The 24,830-nt window shown below is 49.1% G+C and overlaps 3 protein-coding genes and 1 non-coding gene across 5 annotated transcripts; 2 read left to right on the top strand and 2 right to left on the bottom strand.

Moving 5' to 3' along the window:
* The first annotated feature begins 650 nt into the window (after positions 1-650).
* LOC113031041 (protein FAM53C-like) lies at positions 651-6,910 on the top strand. Its single transcript, XM_026182896.1, is given in 5 exon segments — positions 651-791; positions 3,517-3,574; positions 5,196-5,786; positions 5,789-6,207; positions 6,610-6,910. Coding segments are annotated over 4 exon segments (1,302 nt in total). The 5' UTR covers positions 651-791; positions 3,517-3,567; the 3' UTR covers positions 6,895-6,910.
* Positions 6,911-10,720: 3,810 nt separating this feature from the next.
* Positions 10,721-12,018, bottom strand: LOC113031058 (heat shock protein beta-11-like). Its single transcript, XM_026182930.1, has one exon. The coding sequence runs from the start codon at positions 11,937-11,939 to the stop codon at positions 11,289-11,291; it is 651 nt and encodes a 216-aa protein (XP_026038715.1). The 5' UTR covers positions 11,940-12,018; the 3' UTR covers positions 10,721-11,288.
* A 1,343-nt stretch (positions 12,019-13,361) lies between these two features.
* On the top strand, positions 13,362-13,434 carry trnaa-agc (transfer RNA alanine (anticodon AGC)). The gene has a single exon. It is a non-coding gene; the product is annotated as a tRNA-Ala (tRNA).
* Positions 13,435-14,775: 1,341 nt separating this feature from the next.
* Positions 14,776-19,850, bottom strand: LOC113031038 (dynein regulatory complex subunit 2-like). Of its 2 annotated transcripts, none has more exons than XM_026182892.1 (9): positions 19,637-19,850; positions 17,015-17,168; positions 16,696-16,863; positions 16,442-16,611; positions 16,158-16,308; positions 15,925-16,083; positions 15,438-15,656; positions 15,245-15,364; positions 14,776-15,081 (listed from the first exon to the last, which is right to left on the bottom strand). In XM_026182892.1, the coding sequence occupies exons 2-9, from the start codon at positions 17,141-17,143 to the stop codon at positions 14,815-14,817; spliced, it is 1,383 nt and encodes a 460-aa protein (XP_026038677.1). In that variant the 5' UTR covers positions 17,144-17,168; positions 19,637-19,850; the 3' UTR covers positions 14,776-14,814. The 2 variants fall into 2 exon arrangements, with proteins under 2 accessions (XP_026038677.1, XP_026038678.1); XM_026182893.1 differs by lacking the exon at positions 19,637-19,850 and adding an exon at positions 19,392-19,619.
* Between the last annotated feature and the right edge of the window lie 4,980 nt (positions 19,851-24,830).

Below are 24,830 nucleotides of genomic sequence, written 5' to 3' on the forward strand. Positions count from 1 at the left end.
TATTGTGTTCTACTGCAGAAACACGAGCAGGTAGCTGAGCCTGGCTGTTTGCTACCTTCAGCTCAGGCTGTGGCTGCTGTGCTGGGTTCTTCGTTAGCTTAGCATTAGCACGGTGTGTGATGCAGTCTCCACTTTAAACTAGAAAAGTCAAAGGAACGTCCGTTTACACGCTGCAGACCTGTTTTCCTCCTCTGACACGTGAACTGCAATCAGCTGATTGTAGTGCAACCAGAACTGATAAGCGGGATCAATACACACACAGACGAACAATTCCAAACAGGGACTTGACTGTGGGACTGGTTCCCAGTGCTGTTTGTGGTCGTCTTATTCTTGTGTTTTTCCTGTTTCTTCTCAACATCAGCTGTTTGATGCTTTGGTCCTGATAGAGTTGTCAATGTTTTTCAGCTTAACTTCACCTGCGTGTGTGTGTGCCTTTTCTAGGTGTGTTGCTGCAGCAACGGCTGACAGATGATGCTCTTGTGAGAGTGGGTGGGGCTACGTGGCCCTGAGGCCTTAAGGAGGAGTCTCAGCCCTAAGCTCCTCCCCTCTCTCGTCCCGAGACAGACCAAACGGACGGACACACAGACGGCCGTAACTCTCCCCTCCCTCCTCCTCCTTCCCCCCTCTCTCCCCTGTTCTCCCCTCCACCTGGCCCCTCCTCCTCCTCCCGGCCACCCTCCCCTGTCTCCCCCCTCGTCCCCTGCCACCATGCTGTGGTCACGCTGCTGGTGGAGAGCCTGAGGAAGCAGACTCTGGAAGGCGACCCTGCTCAGCCAGGGGACTTGTACCTGGTGAGTGGCACACCTGTAGCCTCACCTGTGAGGTCACTGTCACACCTGCAGAGCAGAGACAGGAAGTGTACTTTTGTTAGCGACAGTCTGAACGCCGTCACGGCCCGTGTGTTCACTGACAGTCAGGATACTTTGATACAAAGTCAGGGTGTAAAGTCTCACCACTGGATGTCAGTGGATTGCAGATGATTCCTCCTAATTCACGTGGACAATCCTGCTACGGTGGCCACTGTAGGACACAGCCAGCTGCTTCTGCTGCTGTTTGTGGAAAGTCCACACTTGTCTGCACACTGTGTTTAAACATATTTGAGTAATATCAACACTTAGCAATAAAGCAGGAGTAAGAAACTCTCGTGTGTCATCAATCTTAGTCCAAAGTCACCTCCAAACCTCCGATGACGTCCATCTGTACTGAGAGCTGCTGTTAGTGAAACTTTGCTTGAAGTGGCCTCTGACACTTAGTGGATAAACTCTCATATGATGTGTGACTGTGTGTCACAGACGTGTGATTTTAGGCCACTAAACATGGCGTAACGTTAGATTTAGAGCAGCTGTTGGTTTTGTTTAGCTGTCAGCTGTTTGATGGTGTGGACATGTCTGTTAAATGTTCCACAGCAAGCGAACACCTAAAGCTCTCTGCATGTGTGTCTGTAGCCACACATGTAAAGGTGCTGCACAGAGTCTCTGAGGTCCTTCAACATCTGTCGGACAATGCTCAGGCGCTAGAAACGATATAAATTTGGCCAACGATAGAGACTTTGACTATATCGCTCTATCGTGATAGCGCATGTTGATGATGTCATCAAGCTGCGCCTGTTTTGGTCAAAAGCATCGCAGCGGCTACAACCATAATCATCTGCAAATTATGGCGACAGTCACAGCAAAGAGATGAAGCACTGTTGAAATATGGGGAAAGCCAAAAACTGCGCTTCCTCCACTTCTGTAACATTGATTCATTAATGTTGAATTCTCTGCAGCTGCTCTGTTCCCATGTTGTTGCAGTATATTAATAACTAACCTCGTATTGTGGATGAATGATCTCAGTTGTTCTCCTGACTGAAGTTTGGCCCGTGTACAGCATCCTGCTATGTGACTGCATTTGTCCCTGACCACCAGAATCCCTCACGTTAACTTTTATCGAGTGGAAAAAAGTTGGTGTTCATCCTCCAGCTTCACTGTGCTAATGTTATGCTAACATAGCTGTGTCGCTAGCAATCACGTAGCACATCATTATATACCAGCTAGCCCAACTTCAGTAACCCTACAAACGTCACTGCTGTTTAGTTTTCTGTCTTCATTTATGCTGGAAGTGATAGCAGAGCTGTACGTTTGAATTAGTTTCAAAAATCTCTCAGTCAGAACATGCAATATCATGTTTAGATGGAAACTAGCGAGCTAACTTCCTGCTAACTTCTAACTCCATTAAATTTAATAAATCTGTTTTCATGGATGTTAAACTTAATTGTTACACCTGGTAAAGCAGCAACGCTGATGATTTTATTAAAGATGAAAGAATTCAGACCGTTTTTAACTCTCAGTGTTCGTTTGACTTTGGGACCTGAGCTGACGGAGTTTTGGACCCAGATTACTCCGCGAGGCTCCTGACTACGGCAGCCGTAATGCTCTGACCATCCATCCAAACATTTTTAACAGATTTCTGTAGCCAAAATCGGTTCGAGGTCAGTAAGCACAACCAGAGTTCATATATAAGGAACACTCGATTTTTGAGAAAATTAAAGGATTTTAAGTGTGGAAAATCCGTTATACAGAAGAAAAGAATATATCGTGATATATGTCGTTACCGCACGTGCTTCAAATTATATCGCGATATGGATTTTAGGCCATATCGCCCAGCCCTACTCAGGATGTTCTGTCCTCTGTGCTGTTGCATGCTGGGACAGCAGGTTGAGGGTCACAGATGCTAACAGACTCAATAAACTGATCACGAGGCCAGTAATGTTGTGGTGATGGAGCTGGACTCCGTTAGGGTGGTGTCGGAGAAGGATGTTGTCCAAGATAAGGAAAATGCTGCACAATACCTCCCACCCACTCCATGACATGCTGGCCAATCACAGGAGCGCGCTCAGGGAGAGACTGAGATTACCCACAATGCACCACTGAACAACACAGGACATCATTCCTGTGGACATCTCTGTACCATCCATCTAACACACAGTGAGGTCGTCTATGGTAAAATAAGGTTTTACAGGTTACATTGGAGCTGTTTCTTATATTTGTAACATGTTATTGTATTAGTCTGTTGCTGTTGTCATGGAGAGACTGACCACATCATGTCCTCAGGGAGTAATGAAGTACAACAACACAATTAGGCTGAACGGCCCAAAGCAGAGCAACATGGCGGCTTCCACAAACCAGCAGCCGCTCACGTGTGATTTTCATTCATTCTGATTTTATTATTTCAGTTCTTCAGCTGACACAGCTCACAGGAACCTTCCTCCCTGCAGCTGTGACTCTAAATCAAACCTTAAACCTGAAGATAATCTGACCTGAGTCGTGTGTGGAAACAGCTTCAGTTACAGCTGAGCTGAAGTTCTGAGCAGTTCTGCAGGTGGACACCAGGTGGTGCTGCAGGTCACCTCATCTCCACTGAATGCGCTGCAGCCACAAAGGACTGTTGCTGCCTTCAGCTTAAATCCAGGATCAAACTTGAAAGCAGGAATATTTTTATGTTCTCAGAGCTGAAACTCTGATTCTGGTCTTTCAGTCCCTGCTGGACCCGAAAACCCTCGCAGAGTGCTGGCCCCCAGATGGCTTGATGCCTGGTGAGTTTCCTGTTTCCCTGAGTGACCCTGAACATCATGAACGTGTGTGTAAGAGGAAGGAGTGTGTTTACCTCAGGCACTGTTCCTGCAGCGTGTAATTATTCACCTGCGTGCGTGTGCGTGTGTGTGCACGTGTGTGTGTGCACGTGTGTGTGTGTGTGTGTGCGTGTGTGCGGGGTGTGTGTGGTGGTGCGTGTGTCTGTGTGCACGTGTGTGTGTGTGTGTGTGTGCGCGTGTGTGTGTGTGGGGTGTGTGGTGTGGTGCGTGTGTGTGTGTGTGTGGTGGTGTGTGTGTGGCAGGTGTGTGGTGTGTGGTGTGGTGTGTGCGTGTCTGCGCGTGTGTGTGTGTGTGTGTGTGTGTGTTCTGTGTTGCGTGTGTTGGTGTGTGCGTGTGTGTGTTGTGTGGTCTGTGTGTGTGTTGTGGTGGCTGTGTGTGTTGTGGTGTGTGTGCGTGTGTCTGGTGTGTGTGTGTGTGTGGTGTGTGTCTGTGTGTTGTGTGTGTGTGTGGTGTTGCGTGTGTGTGCGTGTGTCTGTGTGTGTGTGTGTGTGTGTCGTGGTGTGTCTGTGTGTGCGTGTGTCTGTGTGTGGTGTGTGGTGTGTCTGTTGTGTGGTGTGTCTGTGTGTGTCTGTGTGTGTGTGTGTGTGTGTGTGTCTGTGTGTGTGTGTGGCGTGTGTCTGTGTGTGTGTGTGTGCGTGTGTCTGTGTGGTGTGTGTGTGTGCGTGTGTGTGTGGTGCGTGTGTCTGTGTGTGTGTGTGTGTGTCTGTGTGTGTCTGTGTGTGTGTGTGGTCTGTGTGTGGTGTGTCTGTGGTGTGTCTGGTGTGTGGTGCGTGTGTCTGTGTGTGTCTGTGTGTGTGTGTCTGTGTGTGTCTGTGTGCTGTGTCTGTGTGTGTCTGTGTGTGGTCTGTGTGTGTGTGTCTGTGGTGTCTGTGTGTCTGGTGTCTGTGTGTCGTGTCTGTGTGTGTGCGTGTGTGTGTGTCTGTGTGTGCGTGTGTGTGTGCGTGTGTCTGTGTGCGTGTGTCTGTGTGTCTGTGTCTGTGTGTGCGTGTGTCTGTGTGTGTGCGTGTGTGTGTGTCTGTGTGTGTGTGTCTGTGTGTGTGTGTGTGTGTGTGTGTGTGTGTGTGTGTCTGTGTGTGCGTGTGTCTGTGTGTGGTTGTGTGTGCGTGTGTCTGTGTGTGTGTGCGTGTGTGTGTGTGTGTGTCTGTGTGTGTGTGTGTGTGTCTGTGTGTGTGTGCGTGTGTCTGTGTGTGTGTGTGCGTGTGTCTGTGTGTGCGTGTGTGTGTGCGTGTGTCTGTGTGTGCGTGCGTCTGTGTGTGTGTGTGTGTGTCTGTGTGTGTGTGTGTGATGTCTGTGTGTGCGTGTGTCTGTGTGTGTCTGTGTCTGTGTGTGTGTCGTGTGGTGTGTGGTGTGTGATGTTGGTGTGCGCGTGTGTGTGTGTGTGTGCTGTGTGTGTGTGGTGTGCGTGTGTCTGTGTTGTGTCTGTGTCTGTTGGGTGTGTGTGGTGTGGGTGTGTGTGTGTGCGTTGTGTCTGTTGTGTTGTCTGCTGGTCTGTGTGTGTGTGTGTGTGTGTGTTGTGTGGTGCGCGGTGCTGTGCGCCGTGTGGTGTGTGTGTGTGTGTCCTCAGAGAGCAGCTACTGGCAGCTCTGCCCTCCCTCCAAGTCCGGCCTGCAGGGGGGGTTGCTGAGCTCTAGTTTCCCGCCCGGCCCCTCGGCGCTGGTGCCGCCTGATGCTCACCTGCAGGAGAGTGGCGACCCCCTGGACGGGGCCCCTTCTCAGCCGCTGCCGCAGCACCGCCCCCTGGCGCCCAGCACCTCAGCGTCCGAGCTGTCCCTCCCCGGAGCGCCGGTGCCCCCTCCAGGCCCTGGACCCCCACCCCCCCCTCCTCCACCACCCAAACGACACTGCCGCTCGCTGTCGGTGCCCGAGGACCTGTCGCGCTGCCGCTACACGTGGCGGCCCAGTGCCTCGCGAGTCTGGACGCCCGTCAGCCGCCAGCAGTGCCACGGTGGAGCAGGGGGAGGGGTCACAGGGGGAGGGGTCGCCGGAGGGGGTGTAGGGGTGGGAGTGACAGGGGGCGGAGCCTGTCCTCTCCGCGCCCCCAGCTCCTCCCTGAACTCGTCGCTGCACTCCTCGTCCAGCCCCACCTTTTTTAGCCTCGCGCTGTCGCCGGACTCGCCACTACCGTGGAGCTTCCCCTGGGACCCCAGTGAGGCAGCGGCGGGGGAGGAGCCTGCTGCTGCTTCTTCCCCTCCCCCTCCTCTTGCTCCTCCTCTCCCTCCCCACTTCACCCGCCCCCGCCTCCTCAGCGGCGTTTCTCCCTCTCCCCGGTGCTCATCAGAGACTCTGCTGCCTCCACCTTCCTGCCCCCGCCTCCAGCGCCCAGCCAAGCGGCAGCGGCGCCTCCACCTGGCTGCGTCACGACGGCGGGCGGCGTGACCGCGGGCGGCCCTGTTCCCGCCTCGCCCTCATCGGCCTGCAGCACGCCGTCGTCTCTGCGCCGCAGCCTCCCGCCGCAGCTACCGCGCTGCCACTCGCAGCCATGTGACCTGCTGCTCCTGAAACCGGGTCTGAAGAGACGCCGCGACCCCGACAGACCCTGCGCCCGGCCCGTCCTCGACTTCACCAAGATGACACAGGTAATAAAAACACGCTGCTTGTTTGTTTTCAAAGAATTGAACGATTTACTGATCGACAGGCGAGCGTCCAGTCAGTCAAGTTATTTGTAAGCACACAGCTGAGCCGCCAAACCCCAGATATTGGAGGGGAGTTCTGGACTTTTCCAGAAGGACAAACGAGGGTCGGAGGGTCCACACAGTCGATCTCAGATCGATCATTTACATTCAAAACGTTTAACGCCATCGAGTCTGTCGAGTTCTTTCTAAGTAGATCTGACAGTCGTCAGCGTGACAGTGAAACGAGAGTCCATGTTTCCTGAAACTAGTATTAGCTCCGCCTCTGTTGCGTTATTGGCTGTTCAGGTTGTGTAACGCTCAGACTTCGAGTGGCAGATTTACAGCTGTGAATGTTTCATCCCGCAGACGCGCAGCATCGACCCGCAGTGTCTGGAGCGTGGCGGCGGCAGGCTGGCCTGCGGCGGCGACCTCTGCATGGGCATGGAGCCCTTCATGGGTGACTTCCGGGGCTCCTGCTCGCCGGCCGAGTGCCTGGGCAGGACCAGCATCGGGCCGCTGAGCGAGAGCGACGAGGAGTGCCGCGAGGACGACGAAGGAGAGGAGGAAGCAGACGAGCGTGAGGCGGCGCAGCAGGCGGTGTTCGAGCGGGACTGTACAGAGCTGGACTTGAACTTAATAGAAGAAAACTGACGTATTTGTAAATGAAGGCTGTTCTCTGTTCTTTAGTTTTATTTTGAAATTATCTAACCCCCCCATCCCCACTTCCTGGACCGCCACCATCTCAACACTCGGCGCCTCCTTGACACCAATCAGCAAGGCTCTCAGGAACAACACCTTCTCTCATTGGACGAGCTGATCGAAACGACAGTGATGATGTGGCTGCCGCCGTTAAACGCTCACCCGGAGCCTGAGGCGCCGTCGCCCGACGCTCTGCCTCTGAGGCACAGAGTTTCCTTGCCTCAGGCCTTCAAGCGCCATGCCGCAGCAGCGTCCTGAAACAGCATCACCACGCCGACCCGAACCAGAACAGAACCCCAAGCTCGTCTTCCTGAAACGTTCGAGTACGAAATGTGTCAGGTCACGTTCAGGAAACTAAAATATGGATCAGGTACCGAGGAGAAACATTTAGTCTGAAGGGTCTCGGGGTTAAAGGTTAAACTTTGCACTGTAGTGTTCAGCGCCACAGGGGGAGGGGTCATCACTTCCATCACACGAAAAAGAGCCAGAATAAAAAGCGAATACGTTTGTAAATATATTCAGAGTTCCACCGACTCTCCAGGAGAGCTGTGGTACCGCTGCTCCGCTGCAGCGTGAAAACATCGTCAAGGTCAGAATAAACAAACCGGGGTTCAATCTGCTCTGACCTCTGACCTTAGAGAAGAACGGGACGTAGACTGAGCGATATTTCATCCGTTCTGCTTCAGGCTCCGTTGTAAACACAGGTCGGCGTTTCACTTGGACGCCGTCCCGTTTCACAGAGGCGACGCTCAGCGACTCCGCGCTCGTTCCTGAGGCGCTGCCGTTTACAATCGAGCGTGTTCGCTTCATCGTGAAATCTGATGTCACACACACACCTGTCCGGTCACGTGACCTCGGCGTGGTGATGCGTTCAGGCTCCCGGCGGCTGTGCTGAGCGCCGGCAGCCACTGATGCTGTTGTTCACCTGAGTGTTCACAGATTCCTGCTGCACACACCCCAAAACCACCCCCCCCCCCCCCCCGTGTGTGTGTGTGTGCGTGTATTCATATCTTTGTGGGGACCGTCCCCTCGACTTTGAAGACATGTTTGAGACTCAGAACGTGGTTTTAGTGTCAGGGTTACAGTTCGGCTACGGTTAGAGAAAGCATTATGTCAGTTATGTCCCCACAAGTATATGAGTAACCGTGTGTGTGTGTTCTGGCACTGACGTCACAGTCCTGGTGGTCATGTGACTTGTATCCAGACAGTTTGAAGTTTCGGGCAAACAGGTTGAAGAAAGCGAGCTCGATCCACATGAAGGAGTGGACACGAGCTGATGCGAACAGACGTCGGCGTAATGACAAACACTTTGACACATTAGGCTAACACGGAGGGGGTGGGGCTTATAACCCACTCGGGGCCATAGACTCCCAGCTCACCTGTGTAAATCATTAGTATTATCAGGGGCCTCTTTGACCGACAGATGCTGACATGCTGTGTGGGTAATTGTACTAACAGACCATCCAAGAAGCCCGAGCTCCAGTTTTTTGAGGAAGTTGTCAGGACAAAGTAAAGTACGTCTCTGATATTTGGAGTACACGTTGCCTCTTTTCCTTCTGTGTGACTGCTGGACTTTATGAAGGTTTGTCCCAGCAGGTGTAGCTGTTGGTGTACCAGTCGCACACGGTTGGTTTGGTTACAGGTGCAGTGTTATAGGTCAGCGAGAGTTTTCTGTGTTACAGCAATTACACATTTCTGTGAGTCTGGATTCAGTCTGGATGCTCAGAAACATCGTGCGCTGTGAACATGGAAACGCTGGCTGAAAAAGTGACTTTGCTCTCATTCTAACTTGAAACCCTCAAAAACACAACAAAAACAGTCCTCTGAGCGTCCACGTCATTCTTTACAGTTTTGTATGTGTCACGTTTTTGTGTCATGTGCCCCACAAAAGCTCAACGCAGTAACTATATGAGACTTGACTTTGTTATGTGTTACACGTACGTGACGCTGGGGGAGAAAACAAGTTAAAGCTAGTGTGTCCGCTCTTTACCGTTTCCATTATTTTGAAAAAACATCGTTTTGCTCCAAGATCTCAGTTAAACAGCTGCACTCCACCATAAACAACAAACTGTTAATGCTAAGCGCTAACTAGCCAAGCTTAGCAGAGCAGCAGTAGCCAGAGGAGTATCTGATAAAGTCATGTGGGTAAATTTAATGAAGTAAACTGAGGGAGTAATGCAGATGTTGTATTTATTTCAAAACACTGTGTAATATTTATTTATTTTGTTAGAGTGTAAGACTAAGGTTTAGTTTGGCTCAAACTTTAGCAATACTTTAGCTTGTGTAGTTACTGCGATCTGCCTTTAGGGGGCAGCGCTGCAATCTCATTAACAAATAGTTTTTTGTGGGTTTCAAACTCATCGATGATGAAATGCAAAGCTTCACTTTTTGTGACAGTTTGTACATTTTCGTGTCACATGTAATATCTGCTGGTGATTCTGTGTTAGCACTGATGAAGCCAGTATTTCAAATTTTCAACATATTCAGAAATACAGTCGTCTTCCTCTGATGCTTCATGTTTATGCCTTTAGCATGTTACCTTGGCATAAAAATATAGAAGCACAAGAATCTTAGAAAATGTTGGATGGGTTTCACTGAATTCTTTAAACCAACGACTCCCAAAGTCCAGAGTGCTGAGGCCCACTGCAAAACCACAAACTCACATGGGCCTCTAAAGGTTAAATCCTCATCCTAATAAAGTGACATGAGTGATGTATTACCTTGAAATAGCACTTAAAACTTAAATAGCACACACTGTTGGCTGTACATTGTTAATGCTACTCAGGCATATCACAGTTTATGGCTAAGGTGTGGCACTGGGACACAAACTTTAATACAAGAGCTGTAAATTTAGGCGAAAGTAATGACTAATATCACAAAGAGCCTTTTATTATTATTGTTTATATGAATATGTTACTGTACACACTTGTGATTTTCAAACTGAATTTCAATTAATGATGTGGCCTGCCTACAATATCTTCATAGGCCACCAGGGGGCTCCAGTCTGCATTTTGGGAGTCACTGATTTAAACAATCATTATGAACTTGAATTTGCATTAAGAAATTGTGTTTATTCATTAAAGATGTTAGGGTATATTCATTGAAGATGATTAAATCACCTAACGATCATGAAAAACGCCCGTGACACGAGAATAAATTGGCAGAGGTACGCCAGGGTGCTACATGTTTAAATTAAAGTTGTGATAGGTGTCACTTAGAAAGTCCTGATCAGTGCTGAAGGTAAGAAAAAAACAAGGCTACAGGTTAATTTTCCCAAACTTGTGAAAGGAAAAACCCTAAATTCATACTGTGTCCCTGTAACACAATTAAACACAGTGTCCCCATTACACACATAGGAAAGCACACCCACACACACACCCTTCCCGCCCGCCTCCTGGTTTGGTTCGTTTCTGTTGATTGGCCCATAACACTCAGCATAAGCCTTAAGTAAACATACTCTATTATTCTGTAAACATTAAAAAGAAAAAAAGACGAAACTAACAGAGAACAAAAGGAAACGTGTACTGTAGCTGTTACATTTTTAGTCCTTCTGTTCATTTTCTGCTGTTTTTCTTAATATTTCTAATCTGATGTCTGAGCACGGCGAGACTGTCGTCATGAACGCATCGTGTTTGAAAAAAAATAAGTGAGAAAAGCTCCGTGACGAGGAGGAGGAGCCGTGTACAGAGTTAGCGAGAGTCTCGGACATCTCTTGTCTTTTAGAAAATGTTTTTTATTGTATGTGATTTCAAAAAAATGACGACATGGCAATTTGAAAAGCAGTTTGTGAATAAATTAAGTTTATTGAGAATTATTTTACAAAGAAAGGGGAAAAACTGGTGTCTCGTGTCTTTATTTGCTCACAGTCGCAGGTTAAAGGAGCACGCCGCCAGTTCATGGACGGTCCAGGAAGCACATGCAGGTTCAGTTCTTATTAAAAGTGGGTTAACAGCAAATGTCAGGAAAATGTTGAAGGTTCTTTAACTTCAACTCAATCAGCAGCCAGATGTTTGGAGCTCAGACGGGTGTGTGTTCAGCCCTGACACAGAAAACGTGTGCCAGAGAAACCAGTTTAAAAGAACTACCAGTGCAGAGAACGGTGATGAAACCAGTATCTGGGCAAGGTGCGAATATCTAAGGACCGTTTAATAAAGTATTAGTGCGGGGGTGGGGGGATCAGCTCCATGTCGCCTCCGTCTGGCAGATAAAGCTGCACCAGGGAGACGGAGGCGCTTCGCTGTTCACGTGTAGGTGATGAGTCATCGCTGAAAGCTAAACTTGACAGTTTATTACAAACAGTGAAAAACGTCCCCGTAAAACTACAGACCAAAGACTGCTGGGAGGCTTCAGTTTTTCTCTGTGGGGGTGCTCTCTGAGGTGGAGGTGCCGCTCCCCTCTGCTCCAGCGCTGGAGGCGGAGGCGGTGACGGCCGGGGCTGAGGTGAAGCTGATGGGGACGATCCTCTCCTTCCCGTCGTTGGCGGGGTTCTCCCGCGGCGCCTGAATCTGCAGCTGGCCTCCCAACAGCGAGCAGGTGACGGCCTCGGGGTCGACGCCGTCCGGCAGGTCGAACTCCTGCCTGAACTCCTGGCACTTGTAGGTGTAGCAGCCCTTCCCGTCCTCCTGCTTCTTCTCCGTTCTGCCACTCACCCTCAGCTTGCGGCCCACCTGCTTCACCGACAGCTCCTCCGGGGAGAACTCCTTCGTGTCCAGGCTGAGGGCAAAGGTGGTGCCGTCCCTCCCCAGCTCCTGGAAGGCGATGGGCTTGAAGACCCCCGTGCAGGAGGATGTCTGATCGATCTCCTCAAAGATCTTCTGGTGCAGCCGCTCCATGAACTCGATGCTCTGCTTCATCTCCTGCATGTGACGGATCATCTCCCGCTCGATGTGGTAGAAAAGCGGCCGGGTCTCGGGCCACAGGCTGCGGACGGGCCAGTGCAGGTCCAGGAAAGGCGTCATGGTGGCGGGGGACATCTGGATGACACTGGGGCACAACATCCTGTTATCCTGGAGGTGGAGGTGGTGGTGCTGGTTTGTGACGAGCTGCTTCAGTCTCAAGTCTGTCTGCCTGATGGCCGTCCTCCCTGCTGTTTTTATACGCTGACCACCGCCCACATGCACCCACCCATGGAAAGTTCCAGCTACATTCCTGTGTGTGTGTGTGTGTGCGTTCACCTGCTGTATAAAGACCATGACTGAGTCCTGCAGCAGAAATAGAACAAAGCTGAGATGTGTTGGCATGTGGCAGCTGAACACACACACACACACATGCACACACACACACGCCTGTATGTCTGTCTTTGTGGGGATTAATCATGACTCCCCACAAAAACAGGACATTTGAATAAAGGCTTATTTTCATGGGAAATAATATGGGAATAATCATTTTCATTATTTCTAATGAAAAACATAAAGAGGACCTAAAATTAGATATGGTGATAAGTCTTTGTACAAAAACAAACTCGCCCAGGAAAAGCGTCCAAACATGAGAAAAGTCGCGTGAAACAGTCCCAACATCAGACTGAAGTTTCTGTGTGTAATCGTCTGCTTTTATAGAGGCAAAAACAGTCCCCGTGTGAATACAAGGACCCAATTTTATGGGTTAGTCCTGACATGAGACTAAAGCTGGTATTTTATGAGAAGAGGGTCCTCACTTGACAAGAAACGGTATGAGGTAAAGTACACAGAGCTGTATGTCATAAGCAAAAATGATCAAGCTTGAACTGAGTAACGGTCGATGCAGCGTCACAGGGTCAAATGTCCTCAGAAAGTTTAAACCTGACACAGATAGATCACACACACACACAGGAAGTCGAGTTTCCACCAGGTCTGGAGACGTATGGTGTGTAACCCTGATCTGTCTGTAACCATACCTGGGTCCCCACTTTGCTGCTTTGTGAACACATGTATGTCCCCATAACACAAGGACACACTGTGTTGGTAAAACTGTAGTAAGGGTGCCGAGAAGCTGGACTCGGGGCCAGCATGGAGACGGGCAGCGGTCACGCTCTTTGTTCTTCAGCTCGGCTCTGCTGGCATTAGTGCAACTTACATCCAGCTGTTTGGGGCTCACCTGGGAAGCGCCCGCTCTAACGTTTAATGACGCTGTACTGCGTTAATAACAGCTGCTGAGTTTCAGCCGCCTCTGTTCGTATTTCTGTTAAATGGATGTTTTTAAAGCGTCTCACAGTTTAAAACGCTGCTGAGTGACGTCAGCCTCCGCCTTTATCCTGTGAGCAGATCGCACTGAGCTGTCACCGCCATCATTTCTATTTTTGCCTGCATTTTTTCCGCTCCTCCCACCCTGCTGTTTCCCGGCCAATCACACGTCGACATGAACCTAATCACGTGTCAGCGCTTCAGCTGACACGTGGCGTTGAGCTCTTTGAATAGGACGTTTCCCGTGTGCTCGCCGTGAGCGGGGGATTAGCTCAAATGGTAGAGCGCTCGCTTAGCATGCGAGAGGTAGCGGGATCGATGCCCGCATCCTCCACGTTTTCTTACTCCTCCGTGTTTTAGTCCCTGTGGATCTGTGCCGCCCTTTGGACTCTGACCCGCGCGTGGATTTCGGTTTGGTTGTGTTTAAGCTCAGGTACATTTTACATTAAAAACACTCTGGTGGGGTACATAAGACATGAGGTAATTAGCTCACTGCGTGGATAATTGTAACTGTGGGCTCACAGTCTGAAGCACCGCTGTTGCTGTGACTCAGCACTCTGTAAATAAAATTATGGGTAATTAAATATAACAACTTGTAAAATAAAATAAAGCTAAATTTAAAAAATATGGAAAAGTACCCAAAAAAGCAAATAAAGTATTATTTGAATATGAAAATAAAAGAATATATAATGGACGATGCAGTAATAAATACTGAAAATAAGCAGTTAATAAATAAATCCCCCCGCTGGCTCCTTCGGTTTTCTTGTACATTTATTCAGATGTTAAATAAACACAGCAAATAAGAAGATTTCATGTATTCCTCAGTCACACACTTTCATTAAAAACAAGTCTAAATGCAGGAAGAGGATTTGGTTTGCTGGCCTCAAACACTTCTTTGTGCTGTCCACTGGGGGGCGCTGTTCACCTGCAAACATTAGCTGGTGAACAGCTTGGCTCACAGCAGAAACAGTTCTTGTGACTTCTCCACCCTCCATCACAGTCAGAACATCTGATGAGAAATAAACCCGACACCACAAACCATGAAAAGATCTGCAGATCACGTTTCCCTCACCTGCCAGGCCCTGATGAGCGTTAGCAGCGGTAACCAGGTGAGGGTCACTTCAGGTATTCAGGTCAGTGAGTCACCTTTGCTAAGCTCACCTTTTTAAAGTTGTTTTTCCTCACGGTCATGTTTTTCTCTCTTCTTTTCTGTGTGTTTAATTCGCTGTATGTGGCGCTACCTGCTGGGTGTTATTCAGAGCCACACCTGTGGGGCCGACCAGCAGCCACGACCCGAAGACCCCCAAAGACAGCAGCTGAGACCAAAACCTCGTCAGGAAAAGTTTACGGAAGTTATATCATGCTGTTTATACTTCCTGTTTATCCAAGCTGGTACCTGGATGCTAACAGGTGAGCGGCTACTTCCTGGTGAAACTCTGCCCCCTGGTGGTGGGAGTGTACAAAAAGGCTTTGCACAGATTTCTGTTCCTCACCCAAAACAAAGCTTGTCTGTAGAGCGAGCTAATGTTCAATCAGAGCAGCAAACACTTGGAAACTGGAGAACATACAAAGACTTTCACACAATACTCGACTAAAAGTACTCAAGTATACTGCAGGCCGGTCCCTCCTATATGGACACGCCCCTTTAGCAAGAAAGCTCAAAGCACATCAGGAGTCGTCCTACTGGTCGTCATGGCGAACACATTTTAATTAGTCACTGCTTCAAGACGGCGTGGGCAGCTTCGATGACCGTGACGTGGCTCCTACCCCTCGCAGCAGGTGTGGTGCTGGTGGTGGTCGGAGCTCGGGCCACGTGGAGCGGGGGCAAGTGGGCGTGGTGGTCATGCTGACGCAGCAAAAGCTGCAGCTGTTCGTTCTCACGCCTCAGGTCCTTGCTGTGCTTCCTCAGAGCTTCACGCTGCAGCACAGCACTGCTGCAGCTCCGCCGCAGCTGCTGCAGTTCCGGGAACCTACAGACGTCCTGCAGACCGATGGACAGGTGAGCTGACAACTGTCTGCAGGCCATATTGTACCTGTGGGGGAGGAGCTTCCTGGCACTGTGCTTGTTTTAGAAGCTGCACACCCACCTGGGAGCTCGCTAAAGTTAAACTAAAAGAATACAGGTTGGGGAAGGCGGAGCCTACCTTTGCTGGCGTGTCCTGTTGGCACTCGTCTGTGCGTTGTGATGATGATGATGTCAGTAACGTGTCGTGTTGCGTCTCCAGCCGGTGGCAGATGTCCGCGGCCCGTAGAACCCTCTCGCCCTGAAACAGCGGAGCACACGGAGGGTGAGAAGCAGTTCCGACAGGTGATGCAGACAGGTGAGGCGGGCTTCACCTTGGTGACGACGGCCTGCAGGTTCTTGGCGGCGGCGTCACCCTGGACGGTGAGCTCGGTGAGCCTCTTCCTCGCCGCCGTGTGCGACTGGGTCAGGTGGTCCTGGAGTGCGTGAGACCTGCAGTTGAGCTCATGTATGGTGGCGGTCAGGTCCTCTTCCAGCGAGCTGTTTTCTGCCTTGTTGGAGATCATCTTCTCCCTCAGCCTGCGGACGGCGTCCTGACAGGAAGTGAGCGAGCACAGTGAGTGCGTGTTAAAACGAACACGTTTACAGTTTACACACAAACTCCTCCTTCAAACAGCTGCAGGCATCATATTAGGACTTAAGGTATTTATTAGGGGGCGTGGCCTGAACGACTGATAATTCGTTTCCAGGACTGTGTTTGGCTCACCCGGGTCAGCTGACTGTGGATGTGACACACCTGTGACACACCTGTACGTATGAGCTCAGCTCAGAGACAGGTGGAGGTGTTGTGAGCGCACTGACCTCCAGCTTCTTGGTGGTCTTCAAGTCTTCGCTGATCTTCTTCTGTTTGTCTGCGAGCTGCTTCTCGAGCTGCGTTACCTTGACGATACTTTTCTGCAGGTGCTCTAAGCTCGTCTGGGTGGCGTCACTCACCTCCTCCCTGCCCTCCAGAGCAGCCACCTGTGCACAGAGAGGGGGTCAGCGCAGCCGGACGGGCCTGAGAGGTAGAGGGAGACCACGGGCCGGCGCCATACCTGCTCCTCCAGAGAGCACGTGTACATCGCCAGCGTGTCCTCGAGCAGCATCCTGATGTCATTCATGGCGTCCGTGTTGTGCAACTCCGCCGTCAGGGTCAGCTCCTGCAGCTGGATCTCCTGCTGCTGAGACTGCTCCAACATCTGCTGCCTGAAACGCCACACAGGGTCAGAGGTCAACACAGCTCCACCGGCTTCAGGCCACCGGATCATGTGACTGACTTTAGCTCACAGGCTTGGAGGAGGCGCTGACGGCAGGTGAGCGAGCGGAGCATACGACTCACCTCTGAGAGCTGACGCTGGCGCTGACGTCCTCCAGGGCACGCTCCCACTGCTGCTGCAGACCCTGCAGCCGTGCGGCCTGCAGCGCCCACAGCGCCTCCATGTGGTGCAGGTGGAAGCGCTGCATGTGCGCCTCCTGGCGCTCCGTCTCCTGCACGTCGCCCACCAGCTTCTGCAACACAAACGGGCAGGAGTCTGGTCAGCGGGGTAAGACGAGTGTGGGAGGCGGGGTGAGCACAGGCGAGGGGCGGAGCACCTGGACGATGCTGTCCAGGTCGTCCAGCGTCCTCTCAAACGTCTGCTGGAGCACGATGATGTCATGGCGCAGCTCGGCATCCCTGGTCTGGCGGAGGATTGCCCTCCAGCCGTCGTGGAGCTTCAGCAGGTTCACAGCAGTGTTCCTCTGCTCCTTCTGCAGCTTGTCCTACAACGCACACATAAACGCACGCACACACACACACACACACACACACACACACACACACACACAGTGTGAGGCGTTCAACAAGAGCCAGCAGCAGAAAGTCAAAGAGGCCACGCCCCCTACAGTGATCCAGGTGTTCCCTCTGTGTCACCTTCAGGAACAGGCCGAGCGTCTCCTCCTTCTTCTTCTTCAGCTCCTCCTCAGCCTGAGCGCGCTGCTGCAGGTGCACCTGTCTCTCCTCGTCAGACTTCCCCACACTCTTCTTCATCTTCTTTGACATGATGCCTCCTCGTCTCCTCGTCACGCTGAGAGGACAGCAGGTGGAGAAGGATGTTAGCTCCTACGGGTATTTGTGAGAAATAAGACCTGCAAACATGAGCTCATCGGGTTTAAGCTCCTCCTTTCAGAGTTACCACCTGACCCCAAACCAGCCTGTATATAAAAGATGGAAGTAGCCTCTGTCCTGTTAGCACGCCGGCTGCTGCACGTGTGGTGTTTCAGTCAGAAGGTTCAAGGTTCTTTATTTGTCACATGCATAGTTATACAAGTATAACACACAGTGAAATGTAGCCTGACACGCTCCTCGACATGTGCAAAAATGGGGGGGGTAGGAAGAAGAGGAGATGATGTTCTTCAGCAGCCTCTCAAACACCTTCATTACTACCGAGGTCAGTGCAACTGGCCGGTAATCGTTCAGGGATGAGGGTTTGCTGTTCTTGGGCACAGGGATGATGGTGGATCTTTTGAAGCATGTGGGGACCACAGACTTCGCCAGGGACTCGTTGAAGATGGAAGTGAACACACCTGCTAGCTGGTCAGCACAGCAGCGCAGCAGACGGCCGGTGATGCCGTCTGGCCCCGCCGCTTTCCTTGTGTTCACTCTCCTCAGTGCCACAGTCCATCTTTACAGGAGTTCAGTGACTTTTTATCTCCCATCTTGAAGCTGTCCACGTCGTTAATAATTGGGGGTTTTAACATGCAACATGATGATGACGCTGACCTGCCAGAGGTTTTCTTAGCATCATGGACTCTTCATTTCCCACAGCATGTGTCCGGCCCCACTCACACCAAAGGACACTCTCTGGACCTCGTTTTATGTCGGACCATCCTCGTATCATTTTTAACCTGTCTATTTATTGGCCTCCTTCTCCTGTTCGTCATGTTTTTAGCTCGCGCACCTTAAATTCCTCTACGGCTGCTAACGTTTCTGATGTTTTTCATTTGTTCTGCCTGCTTCTGACGATGTTGATTTATTAACAAATGTTTTTAATAATTGTTGTCTTTCTATTTGAGATCATATTGGCCCCGTTAAAGCTACACTAGCCCTGTGTGAAAAGCCTCTCCCTGGACAAACGACAGCATTCGCTGTTTAAAGCGTGTCTGTCGTAAAGCGGAGCGTTTGTGGAGAAAAACTCGTTGACAGGTTCATCTCCTTCCCTAATCATGACTACAGGGCCCTGCACGGTGTAGCTCCAGCTTACATCGGTGAGCTTCTTCATCGCCCCAGCATGCGACCAGCTTGCTGGCTGTCCAGCACACAAGGCTAAAAACAGAAGGTGACAGAGCGTCAGTGGCTCCCTTTGATCTGTGGACTCGTCTCTTTTAAAAAGCAGTTAGAAACGTATCTGTTTAAACTTGCTTTTGGTTGATTTCGTTTGTTTGAGGTCGTGTGTCCATTTCTGCTTCTGTGAAGCACTTTGTGATCTTATCTTGAAAGGTGCTATATAAATAAAATTTTACTTTACTTTTACTCCACCTTCAGGTTTCTGTGCAGCCACACCACCATCACCCTGGTAAAGAAGGCCAGCAGCAGCTGCACCTCCTCCGTGTCCTGAGGAAGAAGAACCTGGACCAGGAGCTGCTGCTGACCTTCTCCCCTCCTCGGTGGAGAGCGTGCTCCTCCTGCCTGCTGTTTGTACTCAGTGCTGGGTTTGGATTAACGATTTTCCAGAATCTCAGGTTAAAGCTCACAAAATTTCAGCAAACCAGAGCAGATTCTGCACAAAGACGTAAACACAAAGCGCACGTCAGCCGACAGCCGCAGATTGTGATGCGTCCGCGCTTCGTGTTTACGTCTTTTTTTGCGCTGGAGTCTGAGCTGCAGGTTTGTCTCTCAGACCAAAACTGACCGAACCAGCAGCAGAAGAAGATCCAAACGACACTTCACATAAACATCGTCATGAATTCACTTTGACTTTTGCTGCTTTCCTTCCAGCTCTTCAGTTTTTGTTCTACTGCAGAATATTTTAAGGTTATTTGCTATAAACAGCCAGGACAGGAAACTCTGTTTGATCCTGTTACTTTGACTCAAAGGCCTCTGCTGTGACGCTCACGCCTCGATGAAGTCTCACAGTGTCAGCTTCGCTTTCATAGACATAAAAATACTGATGGATGATCAGAATGATCGTATATGTGACTGAGGCCCAGCTCAGTCATTAACACCGCCCACAACACGACTGGCTGCCCCTGGAGGCCATCGACGGGTCCTCCTGTCTCAGGTAAACCCTCACAGGTGACCCCGCCCACACCTGCTTGCCACACTCAGGCTTCTGCAGTAAGTTTCTGTCCTGAGCGTCTCCGGCAGTTGGCGCCGTTGCTAGGCAACAGCAGCAGCGCGTGTCTGATGACAGCTCGTGGACCCTCGTTTCCAAATGTAATTATATTTAACTCAAAGCCAGCCGAGCGGCTCTTTGATCTGCACCGCGCGCAGTGACGTCGCCCCGGTTTCCCGTTAACGTGGGCGCAGGTGAAGGTCAGACACTTCCGGTCTTACCGTTCAGGAGAGCCGCTGCAGACCCGCGACTGTGACCTCCGCGTTTGCGATCCGTCACCATAGCAACGGCGTCAGCCGGGGTCACGTGACAGCCGTCAGCTGTTTGCAGATATTTCAACAGAAGAAGAATTTAAATTTAAGTTGTTCTAAAACCAAACGACCGGAAACAGCTGAAACACCCGAGTCTGAGCCGACGTCTGAACCAGAGGCGGAGCCAGACATTTGAAACACCCGGGGCTTAGCCCTAAAGGATAGTATGCATGCAGAACTTAATAAATATAGAATGTAACAAAGTATGTAAAGTAACAAGTGGCATCTAAAAAGTTACACTCGGTACTGGATACATGTTCTGATGAGTTTTGGCAAACAACCATGTGACTAACAGGTGTGTCTCACCTGCTCTTGTTCCCTCTTTGTGCTGACAATCATCAAATCTACAGTTGAAACCAGATATTTACTCTTCAGATAAAAACACTTTTTTAATTGTAACATCAAATCAGACTAAATGTTTATTTTTTAGATAAATATAAAAACATATTTGTTAACTTTAAGAGTAAAGAGAGAAACTGTCTGTATTTCTTGTAAATGGCACCAAATTGTATTCAAACTGAGCCACACTTATGGAGCTCCACAGTTCTGTTCCTGCTGTTTTGGTTGACATCTCTTGATGTTCCCATGTCACAGAAACAGCCTCTGTGTTTTGCCTTATATGCATCCACAGCTGTGCCACCAGTTTACTCACATGGACTCTACGAACCAATCAGAAGCTTCTTCAGCTCAGAATGGAATCGTCTGCAGTTTATTATTAATTAACAATAAACTTGGTGTACAGGGAGTGCAGAATTATTAGGCAAATGAGTATTTTGTCCACATCGTCCTCTTCATGCATGTTGTCTTACTCCAAGCTGTATAGGCTCGAAAGCCTACTACCAATTAAGCATATTAGGTGATGTGCATCTCTGTAATGAGAAGGGGTGTGGTCTAATGACATCAACACCCTATATCAGGTGTGCATAATTATTAGGCAACGTCCTTTCCTTTGGCAAAATGGGTCAAAAGAAGGACTTGACAGGCTCAGAAAAGTCAAAAATAGTGAGATATCTTGCAGAGGGATGCAGCAGTCTCAAAATTGCAAAGCTTCTGAAGCGTGATCATCGAACAATCAAGCGTTTCATTCAAAATAGTCAACAGGGTCGCAAGAAGCGTGTGGAAAAACCAAGGCCAAAATAACTGCCCATGAACTGAGAAAAGTCAAGCGTGCAGCTGCCAAGATGCCACTTGCCACCAGTTTGGCCATATTTCAGAGCTGCAACATCACTGGATGCCCAAAAGCACAAGGTGTGCAATAATCCTTCCCAAATCAAAACCCTGGATTAACGGAGATGTCCGCGCGGCACTGGCGGCACGGAGCACCGCCTTTGCCTCCGCGAACACATCGGACTACAAACACGCACATTACCAACTCCGGAAGACGATCAAAGCAGCCAAACGTGAGTACAGGGACAGGGTGGAGCAACAGTTTGACAACCCTCGGAGTATGTGGCAGGGACTAAACACGATCACAGACTTTAGAGGGAAAACCAGCACACCGCAGACCACGGCCTCTCTGTGTGAGGAACGTATTCTACGCTAGATTCGACACAGCGAACACCATGAGACCGGACAGTGTGCGCACCGCGGATGACGTCAGTGCGCACACTGTGTCTGAGGAGGATGTGCGGAAGTGCTTCAGGAAGGTGAACGCACGCAAAGCTACTGGTCCGGACGGGATTCCCGGCCGCGTCCTCAAGTCATGCGCGGCTCAGCTGGCTGGAGTGTTCACGCACATCTTCAACCTTTCCCTCTCTCTGTCTGTAGTCCCAGCCTGCTTCAAAATGGCCACCATCGTCCCTGCACCCAAATCCTCCACCATCTCCTCATTGAACGACTGGCGACCTGTAGCCCTGACCCCCATCGTAAGCAAATGCTTCGAGAAGCTGGTCAGGGACTTCATCTGCTCTGCACTACCCGACTCACTGGACCCTCTACAGTTTGCATACCGCCACAACAGGTCCACTGATGATGCCATAGCCCTGACACTACACACTGCCCTGTCACACCTGGAGAAGAGAGACACGTATGTGAGGATGCTGTTTGTAGATTACAGCCCAGCATTCAATACCATCGTTCCCTCGAAGCTGGACAGGAAACTGCAGGATCTAGGACTGAGCAGCTCCCTCTGCAGCTGGATCCTTAGCTTCCTGTCTGACAGACGCCAGGTGGTCAGACTGGGCAGCATCACCTCATCCCCCATCACACTGAACACTGGTGCTCCACAGGGGTGTGTACTGAGCCCTCTCCTGTACTCACTCTACACCTACGACTGCACAGCCACTAACAGCTCCAACATCATTGTGAAGTTTGCGGACGACACTACAGTGGTGGGTCTTATCACCAACGGTGATGAGACGGCTTACAGGGAGGAGGTCAGCGCCCTGACCCACTGGTGTCAAGACAACCATCTCACCCTCAACGTCGCAAAGACAAAGGAGTTGATAGTGGACTTCCGGAGGTGCAGAGAAGTGCACACCCCCATCACCATCAGCGGCGCTGCTGTGGAGAGAGTGAGCAGCTTCCGGTTCCTTGGAGTACACCTGGCTGAGGATCTTACGTGGTCAGTACACACAAACAAAACAGTGAAGAAGGCGCAGCAGCGCCTCTTCTTTCTCAGGAGACTGAAAAGATTCGGCATGAGCCCCCGCATCCTCAGGACCTTCTATCACTGTGCCATTGAGAGCATCCTCACTGGATGCATCACCACCTGGTATGGCAACAGCACCGCCTACAACTGCAAAGCTCTCCAGCGAGTAGTGCGGTGCTCTGAACGGATAATTGGAGGTGAGCTTCCCTCCCTCCAAGACATCTACAGGAAGCGCTGCCTGAGGAAAGCGGGGAGGATCATCAAGGACTCCAGTCACCCCAGCCATAAACTGTTCAGACTGCTTCCATCAGGAAGGAGGTTCTGCAGCATCCGGTCCCGAACCAGCAGACTGAGAGACAGCTTCTTCCACCAGGCCATCAGACTGCTGAACACGTCATAGACACCTCAGCTTCACTACTGGAACTTCAACATTATGCACTCCACACTGTATATAAATGCCACTTGTTTTGCACATATTCAACTCTGTATATTTTTATATATTTTATTTATTGTTGACTCTATTTAATTTGTAAAATATGTGTACACACACACACACACACACACACACACACACACACACACACACACACACACACACGTAGGAAAATATTTAGTATACACATCCAGAAATGCATATACTATTATATATTGTACATATATTTATTAGTTTCAGATGTAGCCATTCTTGTATTTTGCACAACTCTGTTGCTTGTGAAGCTCGCACACAAGAATTTCACTCACATGTGCTGTACCAATGTACCTGCACATGTGATGTGACAATAAAAGTGATTTGATTTGATTTGACTCAGAGACATGGCCAAGGTAAGAAAGGCTGAAAGACGACCACCACTGAACAAGACACACAAGCTGAAACGTCAAGACTGGGCCAAGAAATATCTCAAGACTGGTTTTTCTAAGGTTTTATGGACTGATGAAATGAGAGTGAGTCTTGATGGGCCAGTCTCTGTGCCTGACAGCAGCAGCGCCGTGACGAGTCCTCCTCACACCGCGCTGCCGTCCATCCAGAGTAAAGATCAGCTGACGATGCCCTGACCAGTCTCAGCTCTGTAGAAGGACATCAGGTCAACATTTCCTATTCTAGAGAAACTCAAACACAGATTCAATCAGTGGCTCTTTAGAGATCTGTCGTTAAAAGGCAGAGTATGAATAACTGAAGCAGAAGGTTGCACCTTGATAAAAAACTCATAAACGAGGTTGATAAGTTACTTTTCAACTTTATCTGGAAAAATAGGACACGACATTAAAAACAGTTCTTATGAACTCTGTCAACACTTAATGTGTTATTTAAACACTTTAAATAACACATTCAAAATAAATTGGTTAAAGAATCGAATTATCTTCCATTTGGAAAACTATACCTGTGTTCATGCTAAGTTAAGTTCATGCAATCACACCACCACACAGTACTGACCCACACATATGGTTCTTACACACACACTGGACTTTCTGGACATTGTTTTTGCACAACACTGGTCACTATATTCTTCATTTCCAGTTAATACTTGTACAGCTGCTGTTATTGTGTATATATTTATTTATATTTAGATTTCTTCATACATTCTTATATAGTTCTATATTGTGTATTTTGTTGTACAGTTATTTTATTTTCAACTTTAATTTATATATTTTATCTTATTCTTTCCCAGTTAAATTTACCCTTCATTCTAATTTGTGTTGTACAGTTATTTCATTTTTAACCTTAATTTATATTTTATTCCTTCCTAGTTAAATTTACCCTTTTTAATTTTTCATATTTATTTCCCATCTTATTCATAGCCTTTTCCTTTTTTGTTTTCTTTAGGTCACGAGCAGTTGTCCAAGCATTTCACTACATATCGTACTGTGTATGACTGTGTACGTGACAAATAAAATTTGAATTTTGAAATTTGAAGTTAGGTGAATTTTTCCTTACTTGTAATTTTGATAAAATCCCTTTAAAAATCTCTGCTGTTCATCGTCGAGCTTTTTTAGCACGGACTCTTGTTTACAAGCATAACTTTAGTCCACACAGTTATATAGATCTCTCTTCTTAGATAGTTGGTTTGGGAATAACATTGTTTTAGTCAACCAGCTTTGCTCCTGTGAAGAATTTTGTTTACATTTCAGTTTAGCTATAAGTCGTCATGATTATACAAAAGTATTTGGCCTGATACCATCAGGGGTTTGTATGCTGTTTAAGAATCAACCTAATATCACTTCACTCCCACACAAACATACAAACTTTTGTTGGCAAGATTTGCTTTTCTAAGCAACCTAAAGACAACAATAAATCGATCAGAGCTTTATTTCAGAGTACCATAACCACGCTACCATGTGTCATTTTTTTCTGATGGTATCATGTGGAACGAAGTTTGGAGACTCCCTAATCAGTTTTTAATTACCAACAAAATGAAAGATATTTCTTATAAATGAATACACAGAATTTATTCTTCTAAAGATGATCTTCAAAGCAAATTCAGATTAGACATTGATACGAGCTGCAGCGTTTTGTAA

This window comes from Astatotilapia calliptera, chromosome 10, assembly GCF_900246225.1.
Source record: "Astatotilapia calliptera chromosome 10, fAstCal1.2, whole genome shotgun sequence".
Taxonomy (NCBI): Eukaryota; Metazoa; Chordata; class Actinopteri; order Cichliformes; family Cichlidae; genus Astatotilapia; species Astatotilapia calliptera.

Coding starts and splice junctions, on each gene's coding strand:
- LOC113031058 (XM_026182930.1), bottom strand. CDS start 11,939: ATGTTGTGCCCCAGTGTCATCCAGATGTCCCCCGCCACCATGACGCCT.
- LOC113031038 (XM_026182892.1), bottom strand. CDS start 17,143: ATGTCAAAGAAGATGAAGAAGAGTGTGGGGAAGTCTGACGAGGAGAGA. Junction 16,864..17,014: donor CGCTCGGCCTGTTCCTGAAG/GTGACACAGAGG, acceptor TGTGCGTTGTAG/GACAAGCTGCAGAAGGAGCA. Junction 16,309..16,441: donor GCCAGCGTCAGCTCTCAGAG/GTGAGTCGTATG, acceptor GTGGCGTTTCAG/GCAGCAGATGTTGGAGCAGT.